Source organism: Peromyscus eremicus, chromosome 15 (assembly GCF_949786415.1).
Source record: "Peromyscus eremicus chromosome 15, PerEre_H2_v1, whole genome shotgun sequence".
Classification (NCBI taxonomy): Eukaryota; Metazoa; Chordata; class Mammalia; order Rodentia; family Cricetidae; genus Peromyscus; species Peromyscus eremicus.
The window spans coordinates 73,187,894-73,212,242 of record NC_081431.1 but is presented as its reverse complement, the minus strand read 5'-3'; the positions used below and the strand labels follow the sequence as shown (position 1 = coordinate 73,212,242).

At 46.1% G+C, this 24,349-nt stretch overlaps 1 protein-coding gene across 1 annotated transcript in view; it reads left to right on the top strand.

The window, feature by feature from the left end:
• Clasp1 (cytoplasmic linker associated protein 1) overlaps positions 1-24,349 on the top strand; it is a 241,274-nt gene that overhangs the window by 100,040 nt on the left and 116,885 nt on the right. Inside the window, exon 8 of the mRNA XM_059280301.1 lies at positions 3,105-3,172. Within this exon, the coding sequence (XP_059136284.1) occupies positions 3,105-3,172 (68 nt within the window). The remainder of the gene's footprint in view (positions 1-3,104; positions 3,173-24,349) is intronic.

Sequence of the window (24,349 nt, the reverse complement as noted above, 5' to 3'; positions counted from 1 at the left end):
ACTGAGGCATACCCCAAGCCACAAGATGTTAAACTAAAATCTGAAGATTAAAAAATAAAACCATTTGATAGCTTCAGATGGTGTGAGGTCAGCTTTACTTGTCAATTTGACCCAATGTAGAACCACCCAGGAAGAGCTTGTCTACATTGGGTTGGCCTTGTGAGCTTGTCTGGGGTGGGGAGTTTTTAAGTTTATTTTTGTGGGACAACCCAATCCACTCTGGGTGTCGCTATCCTCTTCGCATGGGGATCCTGAACTTGGAGATCGAGCGAGCACGCAGACATGGCTTCTCTTGGGTCTCAGCTAAATGTGACTGTTTGGTGGTGTGCTGCCCCGACTCCCCTGCTGTGATGGACTGTAGCCTGGAGTTGTGAGCTGGAATAGACCCTATCTCTCCTAAGCTGCTTCTTGTCAGGTGTCTTATTACCACAACAGAAGAGAAACTAGGGTAGAGACCTGGAACTCACCTGTTTATATCTGTGCCATTGACGGTGTCCGGGAGAGGCCTCTGAAATTGCTGTGTTGGAAGCCAGCAGATGAAGTCAGTACTCCATGCCTAAGGAATGCTTGTTGGTGTTCAGCTGCCCACAGCCAGGGTGCAGGTCTCTGAGGTGTAACCATGATGGGAGCCCTGATGGGGGCACTACTGAGCAAAGAATGAGGGAGTTAACCCGGACTGTGGCAGTGATGGAAAGGGCATTCTGTCTGGGAGAATTCCAGGTGAAGATAGGTACCAGGAACAGTGATGTTTCTTTGGATGTTCTCCTGCCTGGTTGTTAAGGCTACCACAGTGTGTAGACCTCACCCCTTGGAGAGACCTACAATACTGTTTTCACAAGTGCCTTTTGTAACTGGGACTGTCCCAAGAATGTAAGTAATGCTCACCTTCTTCCAGAAACTTCAGAGACAGCCAGATGAAAGGGATACCTCTGCCCTAACTTGTAAACCTGCTGGCATGTTCCTGGCATGGCAGAGGGTGTGGTTGTGACACAATAAATGGTACCCAAGTCAGGGCACACCCTGGCAACCTGGGCAGTGAGCCTATTTATAGGCTTGTCCATCCATCCAAGGTCTTTGTTGCTTTAAAAGGGAAGGTGATGGAAACATCTTAAGAATTGACATTAAGCCGTCTTTCCGGATCTTTAGTAACCACTGGATTTGAATGTGAGTGAGAGTGTTACTCATGTCTGGCCCTGAGGTGGTGGTTGGACTTTTATTTCGGTCTCCACTTTGATTTGTGGGTAGTGGTGGTCTGGAGTAAATTTGGGAAGGACTCTGAAGCTGTTCCTGGACCTGGGAGCTTTGAAAAGATTAGTGATCTCTCCTGTGGGATAGGAGGGGGAGGCACCGGAGATGGCAGTTTCACCCCTTCATCTGCAGTAGTGTTCTTGGCTTGCCTGTTCCTTCGACTTTAAGCTTCAGAGGGAAGCAACCTTCTCGTTCGGTGTCTAGTTAGCTTTGAGGTAGGTACCGAATGGACATGCAAGCATTTGTTGCATGAATGAGTAAATGAATGAACTAAGACCAGTGTGTGTGAAGTATTTAGTATTCCAGAGAGTATTTAGTATTCCAGAGAGAAGGCAGCAACATGGCAAAGTACTAGCTCTCTGGTACCATGCTGTGACTCTCAGGTGACCCTCTGCATTGTTACCAAGAGAGCATGGCTCCCATCTTATCCTCCAAGGAGTTTCCATTCTGGCTCAGAAAAGACGTATGTGTGAAATGGTTAGCTCTTAGGAAGGGAGGGCAGGAAAGCGCTAACGACTAGCCTGGTCCCAGGAACAGGCAGGCGGCAGCTGTTTGGATGCAGAGTGCTGTGGTTTGGCACATTGGTGTGGTGTTTGTCTCACGCAGAGTGAGCGAGCTCTTTTGCTTGGGGGCCTCTGCGTCTGCTTCCAGGTGATGTTCCATCGCGTGTCTGTTCCCTTCGTTTCCGTGTCAACTAGGATAGACTGTTTTGACCCATCAGCAGTTTTGCTTACATTTAAATGCCAAGGCGCGATAATCTGCTATTAGAAGTGTCGTGTAGATTTCTTGAGCTGAAGCGTGTTCAGTCACAACATTGTTTTTAGAAGGAGTTATTTATAACGTTTGGAATTATCACAAGTCAAAGAAAGCCTGTAGTGTGAAAATAGCACATTGTGAAAACTTTATCCAAAGTAGCAGTCTGCTTCAAAAGAAGCAGGAGAAATGCGAACTTTTAAAACAAATTAAAGTTTTCTATTTATTGTGTGTGTGTAGGATATCGGGTGTCCTGCTCTGTCACTCACTCACCTTATTCCCTTTGAGACAGGCTTTCTCACTGAAACTGAAGCTAGGCTGGTGGTCAGGGAGACCTGGTGGTCCTCCTGTTTCTCACCCCTCACAGTGTTGTGGTTATGTGGTTACAGATGTGTGCATGGCCGCAACCAGTTTTAACATTGGTACTGGGGATTCGAACTCAGGTCCTCATGCTTGTGCAGCAGCACTGTTACCCATAGCGCTAGCACTTGAGCCCCAAGTGTGATCTTTTAGCCTGAGTCCTTAAACCAGTGATGGAGCCATTCTAGGTGTTCAGTTACTGGATATTATCCATTACTGACGGAGTTACTCTTCTTGCTAAGTGGCTTTTATAATTGGTCATTTTGGGTGTGGGGGCTGATGGTTAGTTTTAATTATCAACTTGCTACAATTTAGGATCAGCTGAGCATCTCAAGGAGCGCCTATCTACATTGGCTTGGCTTGTGATCATGTCCCTGGGGGTTGTCTTGACTATGTTAGTTAAAGTGGGAAAACCTGCCCATTGTGGGCAACACAGTTCCCTTGGGAGGGATTTTTTATATGCACGGGAGCTGATTAGAAGAATGTGTGTATTCATTCTCTCTCCTCTTGACTGTGGGTGTGACTAACTGCTTCTGTGGACTTGACTTCTCTACAGAGATGGACTGTAACCTGGAATTGTGAGCTGAGATAGACCCTTCCTCTCCTCGCCTGCTTTTGTTAGGGTATTTTATCACAGCAACCAAAATAAAACTAAGATGTCAGGGGCAGTCAACTTAATAGTGTTTGTTAATCATAAATGGTGATATTGATATTCCATATATATATGTTTTGTTTTCAAACAGGTTGAATGTCATTTTTACAAAATTTGATGAAGTCCAAAAGTCTGGAAATATGATACAGTCTGCAAATGGTGAGTGGGAAAACCAGTCTCCATTTTTGCATTTTTCAGTTTCATGGCAATAATGCTTTTGAGCTATTTCTGAATGGATACTAGATGTTTCAATAAGGTTTTCTAGGTCTTAAAAGTCAGGTTTCCTCCATTTACTTTTCCAGGCCGGTGGACTTACCACTGGCTTTGTTTCAGAAGCTCCATTGATCCACAAGCTAATCCATTCTCTCATGGTTCCACTAACTGGCTGGTGCAGACCTCGGGGTACTTTGCCTGCGCTGTCCTGGCAGGATCCGGACATTTGGCTCCTCCTCCTCCCCCATGTCCATAGTCTGTGTTCATTTAGCATCCAGAGTAATCCTGCTAGGATGCAAATGAGGTGTTGTTGATCACCCATTCATACTCACAGCCAGACTGCAATTTAGTGGTCCCCAGGCCTGGTAGTGTGGCCTAGACCCCTCTTCTAACATCGTTCTTTCTTTCTGAAAGTTCTCTCTGCTCCTGCCATGCTAAGTTAGAACATTCTGAGCATCTCTGTGCTCACGACTCCCACTTCCTGAAATACTGGTCCCTGGTATCATTATGGCCTCTTCTGATGCATGTGGTATGGAGAATGATCTCCAATAGTAGCTCTACTTGCGGTTGTAAATGAATGAGTTTCTTAAATGTACAGCAAACCAAGTGAAAGAATAAATAGGTAATAGATAGTAAAGCATCATCAAATCAGGTCCTCAGAACATCCAGCCAAAGCCTGCTGGGGAAGCAAGCCCCTTTATGGCAGCCACTTGAAGTTCATGAGGAGAGAGCCCCAGGTAGGAAGAATGTCCTCTTGGGTGAGGTTCCCAAGTAAAAGAACAAATAGCAACAGATAAGAGATGGCACCATCAAATTGGGTGCTCACAGTATCCAGCAGAAACGGATGGGGGAGGATGAGACAGTCAGCTGGAGTCCCCAGTAGAACTTTCTCTCCGAGGCTGAGCTTCTCATTGCCAACCTTGCAGCTTCTCTTTCCTGCTGCAGGCACTCTGTTGGTTAACAGCTTGCCATCTGTTTTCAGGGGTACAGTGTTTTACTTTTGGGCTATTTTGTTTTCTTGCTGCCCTGTCACAGTGTCAGTGGGGCCAGCCTAGCCCTTAAAAGGGGGTCTTGGAAGACACTTGGCATCAACATGCTTGGGCCTGAAGTTGGGGTGCCAGCCTTGCTTCCAGAGCCGACTTCTCAGTGAACTCATACAGCACATGACGATTTAACGATGGAATGTGCATTACCCCCTCGCCCGTCCGTCCTGATCTTCCTAGTGGAGGCCCCAGAGCACTGTGGTCAGGGCCTTCCTGGGGCTCTCTGCCCCCGCCCCCATTTGATACTCTAGCAATCTCACTGGAGAAGACTTGCTTACTTGTGGGGTAGGGTCTTCACTGTATCCCTTACTTTCCTTTATTCCCACTGAGCATAGCCCAGTCCTTCCCAGCAGTCTCTGGCCTGTGCCAGGTGTGGGATAAATACCGTGATATGTGAGTCATGGCCTGTCGATTCGACACCTTGGCTGGCCTTCACCATAATTTTGATGGTATTTGAGGACAAACGGGTCACTTTTGTGATTCCCAAAAGGAAGAAAAGACAGAAGTAAATTACTATAAGAATGAAAAGCCATCCAGGGATCAATTGCCAACAGAGTTGAGTGTGTGTGTGTGTGTGTGTGTGTGTGTGTGTGTGTGTGTGTGTGTGTGTGTGTGTGAGATCCCTGACTTGGTTCTACGGAGAAAGAAAGCTGACTAGTATAAATAGCAATGGGGGAAAAGAAATAATAAACTTATTTTCACGACGTTTGCCGGTACACTTGGTGAGAAGGAGAAGGTGGCTCCTGTAACCCTTTGCTGACACACTGAGTAAACTTCAATCAGGAAAGAACACAGGGTTCCTATCTGCTAAAGGACTATCACCTGCCTTGTTTGTGTGTTACATCGTCCCTACTAGAGTGTGAAGACACCCTAACAGCAAATGAAGCCTTTAACTCAGTCTCTGTCTATGGTTTTGCCATTGTGGACGTTCTGTACAGACGGAATAAAACACTACCTGGCTTTTCTGTTTGGCTTCTTGCACAGCACAGTTGTTTCAGAGTTTACCCAATAGGTACCATCTATCCATGCTAAATTCTTTCTTTTTTTTGTGGGGGCAGGGATGACAGTGTTGCTCTGTAGTACTGTCCTAGAACTTGACCAAGCAGGCCTTGAACTCATAGAAATTCCCCTTGCCTCTGCTTCCCAAGTGCTGGATTAAAGGCATGCACTATCATGGTTTCTCTGTGGCCTGATTCATGAATAGAGACACTACTTCAGCTCTAAAATAGTGTCTTTTCCGTGATCTGTGTCATTTAGGTTCCTGATTTGAAGTTTTACCAGGCTTTGGTCAGTGTTAGGATGGATAAATGCTGTTCGGTGGGTGGTGACTGGTGTGTGAGTGCCCATGTCCCCCCAGCAGAAGTGCAGCCAGTATCGGGGAACAGCTGGCAGGGAATTGAGATGTATAAACATCCTGCCTGTGTGTCCCCTCCTGCCACTCTTTAGCTTTGCAGCCTGGGGCAAGCAGGTAAACTCTGGAAGTGCCTGTCTGCTGTTTGCATGTCTGCAGAATGAGGCGCCCTGTGAAGATTTGCAGAATGCTAACATAATGTGTGGAACCCTTAGCACAGCGCCCCGATGGAGCTGACACCCCAAATGATCATTCAGTCCCCTCCCTCCCTCACCCCCTCCCTCCCTCCCTCTCTTCCTCACCCCCTCCCTCCCTTCCTCTCAGCATAAAAAGGATGCCAATAGAAAGTAAATTCACACTTGTGATTTAAAAAAAGTATTTCAAGATACTGGACTATGCATTCAGTTTCCTCCTGAAATCATTGTTTTTATTTAGATGGAGTTTTAACCTATTTAGAGCTAGGAGGAGCAGGAGAGGTTCCCTCTCCAATCCAGGGCCCTCTCTAGTGTTACAGGTGGCATCATGGATTCCGTGCACTAATGATAATGTTTAGTCTCTCTCTGCTAACGCAGCGAGACGAATGTCATTCTCAGCTTCTGTAAGAACTCAGAATTTGGGATTGATTCTGTTGCTCCTCCAGCCTCTGCTTCTGACAGGTCTGAAATCATCTGACATAACAGCAGACAGGCATGTAAGTGCAGTGTCAGATTGCCTCAGTTGTGCCTTCCAGGGAAGGGAGCTGGTGGACTCTGTCTACCTGCTGTTGCTGCAGTGGCCTTAGATCCCAGGTTGTAACCTGCAGGGTTATGTTGTGCACTGCGGCCATTGTTCTTTATCTGTACCAGTTACGACCGTGCAACAACCGAGTGGCCTCATGTCAGCACTCCGGGATAGATGTAAGAAATACTAGCAGTTCTTCTACACAGCATGTCCCCAGGAATCTCACAGCAGCTATTCTGTTTCTAATTAGCTGTCTCATAGTTGCTCCTGGGGTCTGCTGTCAGCTGTCACTCAGTCACCACACAGCCAGTGTCTTCCTTATCTGGAACAAGTGAGTCACCGTGTTGGAATCCAGTGGTTTGCTGGGCACTTGATTCTGTGTGATGGTGACTGCACAGTCTCTTCCTCAGACCATAGCGATGGAAGGTGACCTCTGTCAGTCACTTTGAAGTGTTTCCACATGGTAGAGTCAGCTCCCTGGCAATGGTATTGTGGCAGTCAGAACGTGCGCTGGAATTATTAGACATGTTGATGCGCCTTCTGCTCCAAGCAGTCTCCACATTTAATGTAAAAATCACATTCATTTGTACATACGCACACCATGGCACTCAACTGGAGGCTGGCAGATAATTTCCTGGAGTCAGTTCTCTCGGTCCACCGTGGGAGTCCCGGGGATCGAACTAAGGCTTGGCAGCAAGCACTCTTACCTGCTAAGCCATCTTACCGACCCCTTTGCTCATTTTAAGCTGTGCTATTTTAAGTCTTCATGCTTTGAGCTGTATGGATTCTTTCTAGACGTCTGGATCATAAGACTCAGCTCATAAATAATTGGCAGATGCCCCCCCCCCCCATTCTGCAGGTCATCCCTTGTATGTGATAAAATCTAAGACTTTGATGAAGTGATGCATCTCTTTCTTTTCCTTTTGTTACCTGTGAATGGTGATGCTATTTTCAATCAGAAACAGGAGCTCTAAATTAGCACTAACTTGGACAAACTTTTTTTAAAAGATTACTTAACTTTTGGACAATTTCATACATGTATAATGGTCCACTGTGATCATATTTACCCCATTGACCTTCTTACCCCTCTTCTCTGCTGGCCCTTTATTCTCCCTGTCTAGACCCTCCTACTTTAATGTGTGTGTGTGTGTGTGTGTGTGTGTGTGTGTGTGTGTGTGTGTGCAGGTCTTGAAAATAATTATCATGAACACATATTTTTACAAAACCCCCTAATGTTAAGGGCAATACCTCTAAGTAAGAGATAATGCTCATCTTGGGTTGTTTCTTGACATGCTTAAAATTGTATCCTGTTAAAGCAGTGGGCTTCATTGTTTGTGAGTGTGACATGATCGTGACTGAAATTACCACTGGAGACATAGCCAAGTAACAGTGTAAAATGGGCTTGCTGTCTGAAGAGAACAATTCATCTGTAGAGGATTCCTCCTCGTTGCTAGGCTACCCAGGGGCGTTCAGCTTTGTCTGGCAAAAATATGGGCATTAAAAATATGTTGTTGTATAGATGTTTTTTTTTTCTTTTTTCCATCTCCATATAATTAGCAAACCCCTTGAAGAACAGATTACAGTTTTCCCTTCTATGGTTTTCAAAAAGCAAATTATTTTCTGTGTAAGGTTTTTTTAAATCAAGCAGATGTGCTGTGCTTACAGGAGAATTCGGCCCTCAGCATGAAAGAGCATTAATTACGGACTAAGCAGTATCCTTTACCTACAGCCACTTAACAGTCTTGAATTATGTTTGATTGACATGAGGCCAGGGACCTAATTGGGTTAGAAAATTCACATGGTGTTGTTTCCTAAGAGAGGCTAACATGTCGATGAGGGAATCTGGAAAGCATCATGTTGGTTAAATGCCTGGAAATGCCATAATATGTATCTAAAGGAAAGAACAAAATACTGTGTAGAGATAAAGCCACACACACACTAAATGAACAGATAATGATGAAACTGTTATTTGTTACGTACACGAACGCACCTAGGGTATGATTCTGCTGCCAAATGTGGCCTTCCTTACATTTTTACAGTTGAAAATAACTTGCAAAATGTTACATGGTTCAACTTTGGTGGAGGTGAGGACTCTCTGAGCCTGAAAACAAACCACTGATGAGCACGTTAGGTAAGGCTGTTGCCAGGTGTGCAGAGGACAAAGCGTTCATTTAAAGGCGAACCTTTGTTAGGCAGCCAACCCTCCATTACCCACCTACAGGGCTTTAGAGGCAGGGTGCTGCCTAAGTGGTCAGGTGGAGAATGGTCCCATTCTCCTCTGCTTGGTTATTAAGCTGTGCGACTCTCAGGCTTGGAGAGTTCAGGGTCTTCGGAAAGTATCTCCAGACTCGCAGATATGTGGGTAATGTGCTCCCAAGCCAGCAAATGTGTTGAGCTGTGCTGAGGAGAAGCCCACTCAAAATAGCCTAGGAGATCACCTTCTCTCCGCAGCTTCAGTGGAGTGAGCAGCAGGGACTGAGATCACTTGTCTGGTGGTGCGTGGTGCGTGGTAGTTAGGGAAAGGGTGTTTCTAAAGGGAGTGGAGAGTCGGTTTGTAAAGCCTGAGTAAGCTGTAAAGAAGACTCTTATTATCTGAGTAAAGACAGATAGAGGCAGTCCCCTCCCCTTGCTGTTGTGAAAACGGCAGGCGGGTCTAGGCTTTTATTTTGGAGTGAGGTGGCAGTTGTCACATACTGGCTTTCCTGAAGAAGGTGTGGGAGGAAAGTCTGCTGATGCCTCAGCTGCTTGTGAGGAGGACTCACAGCATTTTTATCTCCTACCAGATCGCTGACAACATGACCACTGGGAAAGGTAGGCAATTTTTGTATTCTGGAAAGTGTAGTTATTACCGATGGATTTGGAAGCCAAGAAAAAGATGCAGGGCAGTTTATAATCTTGTTAACCTATACCCATGGATAGAAAGTAAAGAACTTGTTGCTGCGAGTGTTATTTGCAGCTAGGCAGCGGAGATCACAAAGCCTGCAGGTTATTAGGGTAGTAAAGTTGATAACTTTGAAGCCTAGAAGGACACACAGAAGCAAAGGCTGGCCAGGTGTCCCCAGCGGGGCTTTTGTGCGCTTTTAGTTTTTCTCTGCTCCTTTATGTTCTTGGGATGTTGGTTATGGGGATAAATCTGTTTTTACCATCTCAAAGCATTTGTTAATATAACTACACTATCTTCAGAAAGAGTCTACTGACCGGGAACATCTGAGTTTCTCCAGCTGCAGCTGGAAGAAAAACAAGCTAGTAGAGGGCGCGCTTTCCGCCTTCCAGTACTCCCCCTTTCGAAGGGGAGATTCTGTCAGGTGGCAAAAGTTAGAGGGAGCCCCTCAGCACACGGTGCTCACACAGTCCTCTTGCCCATCCTCTGTCTTCTTCCATGGAGGATTTGCCCGGGCTCAGACAGTGCTGAGGGACTGGGAGAGCTCCCACAGAAAGCAGGATTGTGTTTACGGCTGAGTGCAGCTGATGCTCTAGGAGCAACCTGTTCACTATCCTGCTGTCCTAGGAGTGGTGCTCCTGGCAGACATAATCTCTTGTCTCTGAGGGACATTTCCAGGCCCTTAACTGAAGCCAATACAACTGTTCACAGTAACTCTGTACATTGGTCTTCCACCGTAGGGAAGTGGGATCTTAAAGGGCGCGTGTCTCCAGCTTGTTTGCATTTTTGTATTAATTTATTTTTTTGTATGTGCATGGGTATGCATGTGGAGGTCAGGGGATGACTTGCAGGAGTTGGTGCTCTTCTTTATGTGGGTTCTGGGCTTGAACTCGGCCCATCAGGCTTGGCAGCAAGTGCCTCTATCTGCTCAGCCATCTTGGCCCAAGATCTCCTTAGACTAAGCCTGGTTTAGCTAAAATCGAACAGGAGTTTTGTTTTGGCTGAAAACAGTCCTATTGGAAGATGCCATATCTCTGCTTAAATTTCTATGTTGGTAATCTCCTGGATATGGTGATGGTGGTTTTTTTTACCTTGTAATTGCCTGTTGTCAGGGTTACCGGCTGTTTAGGAAACCAATACCCGGGTGGGAACAATGAATAATTCACGTTCCAGAGAGTCTTTCATTTGAGACTTTGAAAACTGTTACTGATAATGGTCTGCCCTAAGTTGTATTTGAGGGCTGTTTTCTAAACATCAGAACAAAATAATCCGGAAGTTGGAGGTCTGTGTTGAGGGCCTGGGAAGAGTCTTTGCTGAATCTGAATTTAGCGTGGATACTACATGTCTGCTGGGAGCTCCTTCCAAGGCACCTGCCTTCTGTTGTTGCCACGCAGCTTAAGCTGCAAGTGTGAAAGGAAACGGGGACCTGAGACCACTCTATCTTTTTTTTTTTTTTTTTTTTTTTTTGTTGGTTTTTCGAGACAGGGTTTCTCTGTGTAGCTTTGCGCCTCTCCTGGAACTCACTTGGTAGCCCAGGCTGGCCTCGAACTCACAGAGATCCGCCTGGCTCTGCCTCCCGAGTGCTGGGATTAAAGGCGTGCGCCACCACCGCCCGGCGAGACCACTCTATCTTAACGTCTGTCAGTCTATGGCTATTAGAGATAGGCTGGGAGTCTGCACATGATGACAGCTACGTGTGCATTCAGTGTTTTGGTATTCTCAGAGCATATTCTCCCACTTTGCCATCTGTCTGTCTGTCTGTCTATCTGTCTATCTCTATCTATCTATCTATCTATCTATCTATCTATCTATCTATCTATCTATCTATGTTTTTTTATCCTCAAAAGGGAGCCCGTTTTGATATTCTCAGAGCATATTCTCCCACTTTGCTATTTATTTATTTATTTATTTATTTATTTATCTATCTATCTATTTATTTATTTTTGGTTTTTTATCCTCGCAAGGGAGCTCCTTAAGAGTAGGCCTGAGGTTTCAGGTTTTCAGTGTTTGGATTAGTTTCAGGACACAGGAAGATGCTTCACTCTGCTGTCTTGATCTAAGACAGTTACCCTGCTATCTGGAATGCCCTCTGGCTGCCTCCTTTTCGGCTGTTATTAAAGCTGGAATAGTTACGTTTGCTTCTGTGATTCTGAAACTGTGTCTTGTTTAGTAACTGCTGTAGAGAATAATTCAAAGAACAAAACATCAAAAGAGACATTAAGCCAGGCTTTAGAGCCAGCTGCATTATCCCCTGCTTGAAAAATTAGCAGCTGGGAGATTGAGGCAGGAGGATAACAAGGTCAAGGCACTGCACCTTATCACTGAAAGGTGCCCTGAGGATGGGGTGCTTCTGTCAGACGTTTGCTGAGGAGGTTTTGGGGGTGGGGCAGGATTCTGGCAAAGGAAACTGTAATATGGACTCATGAGTTTGGTTTTAGAGGCAACTTGATGTTGTTGGAGGGGAGCACGTGGAGAAGATGGCCAGGGCTCTGTGTACCATGCACAGAAGCTGATCCCTTCATTGAATGCCATTATGGTGATACGGAGATTTAAGCTACTATGTGGGTGAGGGAGATGGACACAGAGTGGCCACTTGAATTTGATCAAATGCAGTTTATCTGTCATAATCATTTCATAAAAAAGGGGAATGGGCACCAATGGGAAGCAAAGAAAGAGACCATTTCAGAAAGGAAGATAGACCTTTAAGTGAAACAAAGTTAACTTTGTGAGAAATGTGACAGTTTTTATCTTCAAGAAACAAAGTGTTTAATTTCAAATTATGTATGTCTGTGTGTGTGTATGTGCATGTGTGGGTGCGTGTACCCTCAGGTTCCAGAAGAGGGCGTTGGGTCTTCTGGAGCTGGAGTTGTGGGTATTTGTGAGCTGCTTGATGTGGATGTTGGGAACTCCAGAGCACTGAGCCACCCCTAGCCTCAGTTTTCCTTATTTTTCCCAGTTTCATACAGACTAGTGTAAATAATCAAACAATTTTGCCAGTCCTTCAGGTAGCATTTGGGAGTACTGGTGGCTGTGTTATAAGTAGGGAAGGGACGTTGGGATAAGGTCTCCTCTGCTGGAACAGTGTATGACCTGAATGGGCGGCCTTTCTGTCAGCTTCAGTTTCCTGACCAGTGCAGACTGGAGAGTGTAACTCCTGTGCTGCTGTGAAAAGCAGATGGAGTGACGCATGTAGGTGGTATGGCACAGTGGCATCACACCTGACACTTAAGCGCTGTCCTGTGTGTTACAGGGATACAGTCCACTGAGACAGAATAACATGAGCTAACAGGGAGTGGAAACTGGACCTTATTTTTTTTAATGTATGTATGTGTGTGTATGTGATGTGTACGTGTGTACACGGGTGTATCTATGTAAGTATGCACACCTTGGAGCTGAAGTTACCAGTGGTTGTTTACTGGGAACTGAACTCAGGTGTTTTGTTAGAACAAGTGCTCTTAACTGCTGAGACATCTCTCCAGCCCTTGGGCCTTTGTTTTATGTAATATGGTTGATATTCTGTGTAGATACAGAAAGCTCTCTTAAGATTCCAAGATGCAGAATCAGATGTACAAGAAGATCTCTAATCAGCCAGGCATGGCGGTGCACTCCTTGAATCCTAGCACTCAGGAGGCAGAGGCAAGCAGATCTCTGTGAGTTCAAGGCCAGCCTGGTCTACAAAGCAAGTTCCAAGAGCAGGCCTACATAGAGAGGCCTGTCTCAAAAAAAATGAAACAAAACAAAACAAGAGGAAGGGGAGGGGGAGGAGGGCCTGAAAAGAGTCTGCCACCTCGTCACCAGATCTCCTCATGTGTCACAGGCTTGTTGGAGAGGAGGTAGGTCTTAGAGCTGAAGCAGGGAGCATGCACAGGCAGCCAGGCAATTGCTGCTGAGCCAAGAAGTAGAGTAGTACTCAGAAAGCAAAGGAAGCAGCAGAGAGGCTGTGGGAGAGACCAGACAGGGCTCCCTGTGGCCCAAGGCGGGATACTCCAAGCTACAAAAGAAGGTTTTATTAGACTGTAACAGTGCTCTTGAGTGTGGGTGCATGCACGTACCTCCTTCTGCAGAGTATGGGCTGGGAGGCAGTGGGGTTTGTTTAGCACTCTGGTGTACCTGAGAGCAGGGTCTAAAAATGAGGTCAACTAAAGGTTCATGTGGTAGCCAACTTTATTTGGAGCATCAGACAATTTATACTCTGAGGGTTAAGAAGAGTCATCTGAGTAAAATATACCACCACAAGGACAAGCCACATGTGGCAAAAACATGTTTCTCCACAGAGGCACATGAAATAACAGCAGCTGAAGTCAACTCACTCCTGTCTGCTACACCTGGGAGGAACATGGAAACACATTCCAAGACCAATTCTGTGTTTCACAGAAAATGGGGTCACAAGACTTTTGTCTTGTATTCTTGGGGTTTTCTCACAAGCACTTAGAATTCTCTTGATTCCGTTCTTGGACTCTGTTCGGACTGGTTGGATAAATATGATATATCTGTATCTTAACTGTCTAGAAGAGACTTAGGAGATCAGTAGAGCACATGTAAGTGTGTATGCAGAGAAGATTAAAGAAGGAAGAGGAGCCCTGAATGTGGGGCACCACCCCATAGCCTGGGGGTCCACACAGAATAAGAAACAAAGGACAAAGCCCACTAGTGTAGGCATTTGCTCTGGGTTCCTGGCTCCTGTGTTGTGAGCTTTGCCCCAGGGACTGAAATTGGCAGATAAGATCTAGCTTTCCTCTCTATTTTTTCTTGTGGTTTTTGTTTTATGGCCACCGAAATAACACTTAACAGATGATAAACATGACATTCTACCTCTGTGATCTTCCTCTTCCAACCCAAAAGCCTCTGGAAAAAGCACACTGAAGTGTCTTATCATAACTAGCTAACTCTCGATCCTCAGAATGGATAATGTCATCTGAAAACTTGGGAAGACAAGACACTGTGAGAGCCCAGAGCAGGCTAGGGAGACTGGCTGTGTACCCTTCTTGTAGCCCTGAACAGGAAGGACCTTGTCTGAGGACTAGGGGTGCCAGGCAGACTGTGGCTGCTAGGTAATGAGAATGCATCAGCCCTGGCACTTTAGGTGAAGCAAGTCCACTGTGTTACTGTAAGACGTAGGGAAACTGGTGTGGTGGGTATGGCAGCTGTTACTTTTAGTAACTCTGCAAATACAATACTTTCCCCAAAGTTTATATTAAATATGTAAAAACTGGAAAGAAGTAAGGAGGTTGGAAAGAAGCTTTTTATTTGCTTTGTCTTCTCATAATGCTATAATTATTTAACCACATTTATACATGAATTGATTTTATTTTTGAAAACAACTTGATCTGGGTTTTGGATGGTATGCTTGTATTTTTTAAATGTTTTCTTTATTTGAAACACACACTATCATTTGCTTTTTCAGACAAAAACTAGAGTCATGGAAGCCAGCAGGGTCACTTTCAGTGATAGGAACTCCTGAGGTGCCCACATGAGACGAGAAGGGCCTGACCTCCGGGGCCTTGGTAGAACTCGAGATCAGAGGGTAGTGAGCATTCTGAGTAGCACCAACCTATTGTATTGGTATTGGGGTGGGTAAATGAGTATTGAGGTGGGTAAATCAGAGAGGTTGTGGGGAGAGATGGGAAGGAAGAAAGAAGGGCTAAGAGCGACGCCATGTTTTGGCTTGAGTAAGTGGAGCCAAGTGAGTCAGGAGCCAGGTCTGAGGTGGGTTGGTTATGGCTGATGATGGTTTTGGAATCCCAGATTGAGATATTTATTAGACTGTTGGTCTTTATTTTAATTGCCATTTTATTATTTCTCTTTCTCTTTTCATGGAGAAGTGTGGTTCTGTGCCACTCCTAAGGGTTCCTGAGGACTGAGGTTACTGAAGCCCAGATGGGGAATCTCAAGGCTTATTTGCACAAAGAGGAAATAGCTCACGGTGTAATCACTGCTAAGTACCATTGACATTTTGTTAGGAGGTTATTCCCAAATTTGGCTCTGAGCTTTCCAGCTCTCTTGTCCTTGAGCCTGCATAGTGGCTGTCATGAAGAATTGGGTCAGTATGGCCACACTGATAATTAGAGTGGCATTCCTCAAGACTACATCTGATGGCTGTGGGGTGTGGGCTCTGCTAGTGACTGGTATAATACTCCTTCAGGTCAAGGTCAAAAGTAAAATAAGTACTGTGGTATAAAAGAGGATGAATATTTAATCAGCAAAAGGAAATGCAGTGGTTCTTGTTAGTATGGTTTTTTACAGATTGTCTTAGGTGTTGATATTTTTATTGTTTAAAACTTCATTTTAAACTTTTAGTTTTTCATCATTCATATAAAACTCAGCTTTTGTCTCTTAATGTTGCTTAAATTCTCCTCCCTTTCCATGAATTATTAAAACTATGTCTCCCGCTTTAAGATGCACTGTCAGGTTGGAGAAATAGCTCAGTGGGTCACGTGCTTACTGCACAAGTGTGAGGACCAGAATTTGGGTCCCTGGAATCCCACCAGCAGCTACAGTCGCCTGAAGGTCTATGGAGAGATAGAGGATGGAAAAAACACCTTGACCAAGGCTGCCTGTAAAAGAAAGCATTTAATTTGCCCTCCGGTTTCGGAGGGTCAGAGTCCATGGTGGTAGAACAGAGAAACAGCTGAGAGCTCACATCTTGATTCATCTAAACCACAAGAGGAGGAAGGGAGGGAGGGAGGGAGGGAGGGAGGGAGGAAGGGAGGGAGGGAGGGAGGGAGGGAGGGAGGGAGGGAGGACAAGCACAAGAGAGATCATGATTGTTTACTTGCACTGGGAATTGCATGAGTCTTTTGAAACCTCAAAGTTTGTTCCAGTGCCACACCTCCTAATCCTTCTCAAACGGTTCCACAAACTAGAGACCAAGTGTTCAAACATGTGGGCCTATAGGGGCCACCACAAAACTTCATCCAACTCTTTGGGGTCCAGTTTTTGGGACATGATTAGTTGAAGATAAGGTCATCAGGGTAGATTCCCATGTTTGAAACCTGGTGGTTCTGTCAAAAGAGAGTGTAAGAAGGATCTGGAATACAGCTCTGCTAGTAGAGTATTTCACAAAACTCTTCCAGAATCTCCTTTACTAGATCCCAGCTGGATCAAGAACAGAGAGGGAGAACAAGGAATAGGAGACCATGGTAAATGAAGACCACATGAGAATAGGAAGAAGCAAAGTGCTAGAGAGGCCCACAGAAATCCACAAAGATACCCCCACAACAGACTGCTGGCAATGGTTGAGAGACAGCCCAAACTGACCTACTCTGGTGATGGGATGGCCAAACACCCTAATTGTCATGCTAGAAACCCCATCCAATGACTGAGGCATCTGGATGCAGAGATCCATTGCTAGGCCCTGGATGGAGCTCTGGGAGTCCAATTAGTGAGAAAGAGGAGGGTTTATATGAGCAAGAATTGTTGAGACCAAGGTTGGATAAAGTACAGGGACAAATAGCCAAACGAATGGAAACACATGAACTATGAACCAATGGCTGAGGGGTCCCCAACTGGATCAGGCCCTCTGAATGGGTGAGACATTTGATTGGCTTGATCTGTTTGGGAGGCATCCAGGCAGTGGGACTGGGTCCTATGCTCAGTGCATGAGTTGGCTGTTTGAAACCTGGGGCCTATGCAGGGTCGCTTGGCTCGGCCTGGGAGGAGGGGACTGGACCTGCCTGGACTGAGTCTACCAGGTTGATCTCAGTCAGCGGGGGAGGCTTTGCCCTGGAGGAGGTGGGAATGGGGGGTGGGCTGGGGGGAAGGTGAGGGGGGCGGGAGGGGGGAGAACAAGGGAATCCGTGGCTGATGTAGAACTGAACTGTATTGCAAAATTTAAAAAAAAAAAAAAAATCTCCTTTACTGGATGTAGGGCAATTACACGTCTCCCCCCTCAAGTACAGATACTCGCAATCTCCCGCTACTTGACACCGCCTTAAAATTCCCTTTGCTGGGTAAGATTCCCTTCCTGGTTTTAGCCTGCAGTTGTGTGGCCTATACATGACAACAAGAAACCCAGTTTGGCTTGCTCTGGTACCTAGATGCAATCAAAAGAATTTTAGAAAGCCAATTTTATGCAGCATGAAACAAGTTATTCTTGGTCTGTTACTGTTTGCTTTGTAATTATGTAAATAATTACAGCAGTGTGAACTGCAGCTAGTTGTTAGAGTAGGGTCCAGGCTGATGCTGAGGTGCTAGGACATTTGCTCTAAGCACATGTGTTTTCTGACCACAGAGAACCATCAATTATAATACCCAACTTTTATTACTTAGACCTAGAATTACTCAGATTTGAATGAACATTGTTGAGAAGAAACAGACTCACGAATTGACGGGTAAATAAAACAAATCCAAACTCTTATGTACTCACATAGAGCTATTTATTAGAAAAAACTTCTAGATTTCTAAACAATAACTTACATTTTTGCAGGGTGTGTAGTATATACTTCTGATTCCAGCCGCTGGGGAGGTGGAGGCACGGGGCTCAGGAGTTGAAAGTCACTCTTGACTACATGCTGAATTCAAGGCCATCCTGGGCTGCATCCTACAGAACAAAAAAGTCTCTTTGTTCTGCCCTGTGTGCCTTTTGAACCATGGGTCTTGTAAGCTTATGTAATGGTCGCATTTCCCTGGGAGGGACTTAGAAGTAGCTGAAAGTTCATATCCAGGAGTGCAAGAGTTGGTGTGAGTAGGTTTACACTCCCTTTCTCTGTCCATGTGCAGACAGCTAAGCAGGTCTCCCAGGTGTGTGAGGAGCATTTTTTGTTCCTAACAGGCTTGGTGTCTGGAGGCAGAGAGCTCACACTGACTGGTACCTCATTTCTTCCTCACTCTTGCTCCAGCGGAATGGGCCCCAGTTGTGTGGCTAAAAGAGGAGCAAGAGAATAACCCTAGCTCTGACCTTTCACTATGATGGTTCAGTAGGTAAAGGAGCTAAGCTACCAAGCCCGATGAGTTTGATCTCTGGGAACCACGGGACAAAGGAGAGAACCAACTCCCTCAAGTTAAACCTCCCCTTACGTGTGTGTGTGTGTGTGTGTGTGTGTGTGTGTGTGTGTGTACACGTGGTGCATGCACACACACACCAGTTAACTAAATGTTTAAAAAAAATTAAGAATTGGCCCAAGAATGACCCTGAACAATACGAAACTAAACCCTTAGGGCAGTGGGACCTTAGATTCAGGACAGAGAGTTGGACCGCAGTGTAGACCGAGGGATGCAGAGCTTGAAATCACAGCGCAGGGGTGCAAGGAAGCAGCGGCCAACCCTAAAGACACGTGTGTGTCCAGTCAAGACAAGGCTTTGTCATACCTACAAGACATCATCGTACCTGTCAACTCCCAAACCCTTACAGCCCCTCTCCAGTGGCCAGTCAGGGAGGCCAGTGCCGGCCGCCCTTCTCCTCCTCCAGTCTTCCTTTTGCTGGTCTAGTGCCGCCATGTTGGCTTCCATGTCCATTGAGCCGTGGCCTCAGTATCACCAGTGGCTATTCATGACTTGGGAATTTTGGTCTCGGTCCTCTGCTTTCTCTGCCCTCGGTGAGAACAGCCCCAGAATTAGGAGGTTTCTGTGCCCGTGCTCCTGTGAGGGCGGCTGGCTGCTTTGTTTATTATCCTCTGTGAGAGAGATTCCTTGCTCTTACATTTGCTCAGAAGCTGTCTCTGGGATTTGTTCTGTATAGGGAGGTGTTCAGCACCGTAGCCTAAAGTGATCCTGCCTTCAGCAGGACGTGCACACATTTAAAAGAATCTCACACTCCCAGTTCTTCAGAATCAAATAAAGCAGTGAGTCACATCACGGGGCCTGGAGGAGGGCATAGAGGACCCTTTCTAACTTTATTTGGCCTGTTCTGTGTGTGTGTGTGTGTGTGTGTGTGTGTGTGTGTGTGTGTGTGTGACATATGTCATACTGGACATGACTTCAGCAAGGTGTTGCCGCATGTGTGACCCCATACTGGATTGTGAATGCTCCAGGGAACTGTGGCATTCCTTCCTTTGTTCCAGCCCTAGCAGAGGACCTGGGAGTACAGTCTTACATAGTAAAGAAATGCTGGAGAGATAGAGGCAGAAACATGCTCTGGGTGGCTGTTGGCATCCAGTGGTGGCAGCCTTCCAGTGGTGACAGATGGGCCAGGTCGGTACTCTGAGTCCACCCAGTTTCATCACAACAAAGACAAAAGGATTTCCTTGAGATCAAATCACTTCCAGAGCAATGCTGTGCCCTGCCTTCAACTTCCTCTGTACTAGGGAAGCCAGAAAGAGTTTGGGAAAAATTCAGAGATTGATGCTATTTGGTTAAAACATACCCTTAATTTAGATTCTTTTCTTTTCCTTACAAAAGACATGTTTCTTTCCTATAGCCACGAGAGAGTCATCATTGAGCCTCTGTCCCTGGCTGTCCTGGATCTCACTCTGTAGACCAGGCTCAGAGATCCACCAGCCTCTGCCTCCCAATTGCTGGGATTAAAGGCATTCCCCCTCTGATTTCTTTCTGATATTGAGCCTGGATTAATTGTGTGCCTTTAAAAAAATAATTTATTTGTGTATGTGTGCATGCTTACCACATGTGTGGGTACTCACAGAAGCCAGGAGAGGGCATTAGAATCCCTGGAGCTGGAGCTGATTGGGAGCCACCAATAGGGGCTCTGGGAACTGAACTCAGGTGTGTGGTAAGAGCAGCAGGGGCTGTACCCTCGCTCCAGGTGCAGCTGTTCTGGTTGCGTGCCTTTTTTTAATTAATTAATTAGTTAATTGAATCATTCGTTTGTTTGTTTATTTATTTAAGACATGGTCTCAACTATGTAGAGCAAGCCAACCTCGAACTCACAAAGATTTGCCTGCCTCTACCTGCCTCTTGTCTCCCAGCTAGTCAGATTAATTAAAAGCACTCTGCCTGGCTTTAAGAACATTTTTAAGGAACATTCTATTCCTAATTCTTCACCTGTGTTGACTTTTTTTGGGGGTTGCTTGCTGTACTTGCAGCATCACAGGTGAGTCTGAGTCCTTGGAGAATACCCACAGTGCCTGTCCAGGTGTCCTGTATGATTTGCATGAAATCTCGCGGAGATTTGTTGAGTTACAGGTGACACAGTCCTCTTCTAAGTGGCGTGTGTAGAAGGGGGATGGACTGGTCATAAAACTGGGAAGTCGAGGGTCAGTGTCGCTCTCGTTCCTGGAACGTGAGCCGGACATTAGTACTCTCCTTCCCCTTCCAGCTTTTCTTTCCTTCACATTGCTCGTAGGCACACACCCTGTTTTGCTGGCTCCAGCATCTCCAGATTTGCTTCTGCTCAGCTTCTGTTTAGAAGTTCTAGAATTAGTTGCCGTGATGGGTAGGATGGGGCCTTGCCTCTCTGCCGGGGCTGGCTTCTGTAGATGAGATAGATGGGGCGGACCTGAGAGTAGGTCAGTAGCTGGGTAGGTGAGGTACCTGAACTGCTGCCAGCTGTCAGGGCGGGCAGGGATTGGCATGGTGCAGCCATGCATGGGATGGACCCACCAAGCAGACAGGCGCATTTCTCCCCCATTTTCAGACAAGGAAACAGAAGTTTACCTGTTTGCATTATTTTTTAAAGATGTATTTTATGTGTAGTAGTGTTTTGTTTGCATGTATGTATGTGTACCACATGTGTGCCCAGCGCCTGTGGCGATTAGAAGCAGCAGTCTCCTGTTTCCCAGGATGCACGGGGAATGTGCCAGACAGATTAAGAGACTTGTGCAAAAGCAGCTTTGTGAGGACTCAAAGCTGTGCAAGATGAAGAAGGAAGGTGTGCTAGGGTATGTGTGGAAAAACAGCCCATCTTTGGGCTTCGTCTCAGGAACGACGAGCATACTCTAGTTGCTAGGCTACCCTGCTGTTTTCTTCATGTAACAAGGAGGGTGAAGTGAAGGCTGCCGGGAATCCCATCAGCTCAGGTGCTGCTGGTACAGATGAGAGCCAGATATTTCCTCCTGTGGGCTTCCCTCATCAAAGCCTGCCCAAAGAGCAGACAGGCAAGCTTCATTATTAGGTCCTGATCCTCCTGAAGATGAGCATCGAACATACATCTCTTAGTTTTTTCCATGTTTTTGGTTTTTATGAATGAGTGTTGAAGTTTTCCAGGGAAACTCAGAGCTCGCAATTCCAACTTCCACAGCTAGACTTGATTTCTGTGTTTAGATTGGTATCTCTGCTCGCCTCTAGTCACAGCCGCACACCTCAGGCAGAGGATGATCTTTCAAACTATTCTTTTTTTGTTTTTGTTTTTGTTTTTGTGAGACAGGGTTTCTCTGTGTTGTTTTGGTGCTTGTCCTGGATCTCGCTCTGTAGACCAGGCTGGCCTCAAACTCACAGAGTTCCACCTGGCTCTGCCTCCCGAGTGCTGGGATTAAAGGTGTGCGCCACTGCCCGGCTCTAACTATTCCTTTATTTATTGATTATGTGTATGTGTGTGTACACATGCACATGGAAAAGTCAGAGGACAGCTTTCTGAAGCTGGCTCTTTCCACCTTTGTGTGGGTTCCTGGAATCGAGCTCAGGTCTTGCTCAGCGACCACCTTTACTTGCTAAGACATCTTGCTGACCCTTTTTCGTTATTTTTGCAGTATGACATTTGTGTGGGGCTTGGTGCCGCCACCCTTCCTGGTCAGGGTTCAGTTCTCAGGAGGCTGTGCTGTACCGGTGTCTCTCATTCTGCCGGTTCAGTTCATGGATGACTGTGTGCTCCGGCCTTTTCTTTTTCCCAGGAGTCTCCCTGTTGTGCTTTAGACTCATCTTCTCTCAGTGGTTCTCAGAGGCGCACTGGTTGGCTGCTGTCTCCCACCATCAGGCGGACCTGTCAGTTTGACTCAGGTTCATCTTGAACGGGCTTACCAGGCGGGGGTTGTAGGTTAGGGAGAACTCCACTGCCATTCTGTAGAGACCTCACAGACCTTTGGAATGTCCTGTCCCCGTGCTGTGGGAGGAGAGGTGAGGCCCAAGTGGCTGAAGAATTGAAGGTGGCTGGGAACTGAAGGCTTCAGTTCGCTTACTCCTGAGTCCTAGACTGTCAGACAAGACAGCAGGAGTGGCTGTGGGAAGGTGCTGTTCCCGCTGGTGGCTGAAAATAGAATGGATGCTTTCTTTGGGCCCAGGAGAATGTCTGTTTCTGCAAGATCGTTTTCTGTGGGTAGCATCCACTGTGTGATAAACCTTGACCTAGTGTGAGCAAAGCTTGCACAGTTAGAAATGCTCATTTCCAGGTATTTGCTGTGGTCTGGGCTCTAGAGCACTCCTGGATTGACTGATGTCTACTTAGTCGAAACCCTGAAGAAGCTGGGTGTCTGGATGCTAACAGAGGCCAGGTGTAGTGGAGGAGGCCTTTATCCCAGCATTTGGGAGGCAGGGGCAGAGGCGGCAGATTTCGTGAGTTCCAGGCCAGCCAGGTCTACATAGTAAGTTCCAGGTTAGCCTTGTCAACAGATTGAGTTCCATTCCAGGACAGCCTGGTGTACAGAGTGAGTTCTAGGACAGCCTGGTCTACAGAGTGAGTTCCCGGACAGCCTGGTCTACAGAGTGAGTTCCCAGACAGCCAGGGCTACACAGAGAAACCCTGTCTTGAAAAACAAGAACAAAACAAAAACAGATGCTAACAGATATCAGTGTGCATTGTGATTCAGTTGAGCAATACTGAACTATGTCAAGAGCCCAGGACTGTGTATCTGGGACAGCATGGAGCCACTCTGTCACCAGCTCAGTTATGTAAAATGACCTATTTGCCTTTTAAGGAATGATCCTTTCTACAGAGGAGAATTTTCCAGTTTACTAAAACTAGTCTTCTTTCTGATTGTCCAGACTCCCTCCTCCTCCTGCTCCTGCTTCCTTAGAATTTCCCACACTATACTTTGATCATACGCACCCAGCTCCTCTTTAAACCCTCCCAGATGCACCACCATCTCTCTGCTCCCCAACTTTGTGTCCTCCTTTTTTCTTTAATAACCCATCAACTCTAATTTCTGCAGCCAGTATGCTTCTGGTGATGGCCCATCCACGGGAGCCACTCACTTCAGGAAGACTGAGTCCCTCCCCAGAAGCCATCAACTGTCCATAGCTCCTCAGTTAGGGGCGGGAATGAGCTGCACGCTGGAGTGCTGACTGGCTTGATCTTGTGTGGGTCTTATGCAGTAGTCCTGTTACATCAGTAGATGCTATTTTGCGCTAGTCTACCCTAATCTCTGGCTTCTAGAATCTTCCTGTCCCCTTCCATGATGGTCCCTCAGTCTTGGGAAGGGTGTGATATAAATGTCCCATTTGTGGCTGGGCACTCTACACTCATGTATTCTCTGTGTGTTGATCAGTTGTGTGTTTCTGTGTTAGCCCCACCCACTTCACAAAGAAATTTCTTTGATGAGGTCTGAGAACTGCACTAATCCATCAGTAGGAAGATGAATTTAGACAGCAGATTGATACTATGTCCAAAAATAATAATTGTTGGTTACCCCTTAGGCCTGTGAGCTAGCTCCCTAGCCTTGGGTTCTTGGCCAGATTTGTAGGACCAGGCTGCATCTCCTCCTGTGGAGCAGGTCTGATACCAAATCAGAAAGCAGTTGGTTACCCCATAACTTTCATGCTGCCACTGTACCCCTGGGCATATCCTGCCATGCTGGTCATGATTGCAGTTTACTGGGTTCACAGCTCAGTAAGACTCTTGATGACCCCCCTACCAACCCCAGCAGCCTGGGCAGCACTTTCTAGTACCAGCCAACAGGGAGGAAGGAAGCTTCCTGTCAGTACTAACGTGGTATCCGCATGCCCTGTGACTAATGTCTGTGGTGTCTGCAGCGAGAGGGTCTTGCCATCAAGTTCTGGTGGGCAGTTAAAAGCAATGGTGATAGTCTCTATTTTTTTTTTTTTTTTTTTTTTTTTTTTTTGGGAGAGGAGGTCTCTGGGATACCTCTGACCAGCAATTTCAGGGGAGGTATCCCACATAACTTGGAAGATGGATAACCAACTCTAAGAATGTCTGAAAAAGCCATATGAAAACCTATTATTTTATAAGCTTCCTAAATAAATGTGTGTGTGTGTGTGTGTGTGTGTGTGTGTGTGTGTGTGTGGTGTGTTTGCATGTTTGCACATGTGTGAGCATGTGAATTTAAAAGAGTTTAATTAGGCCTAGC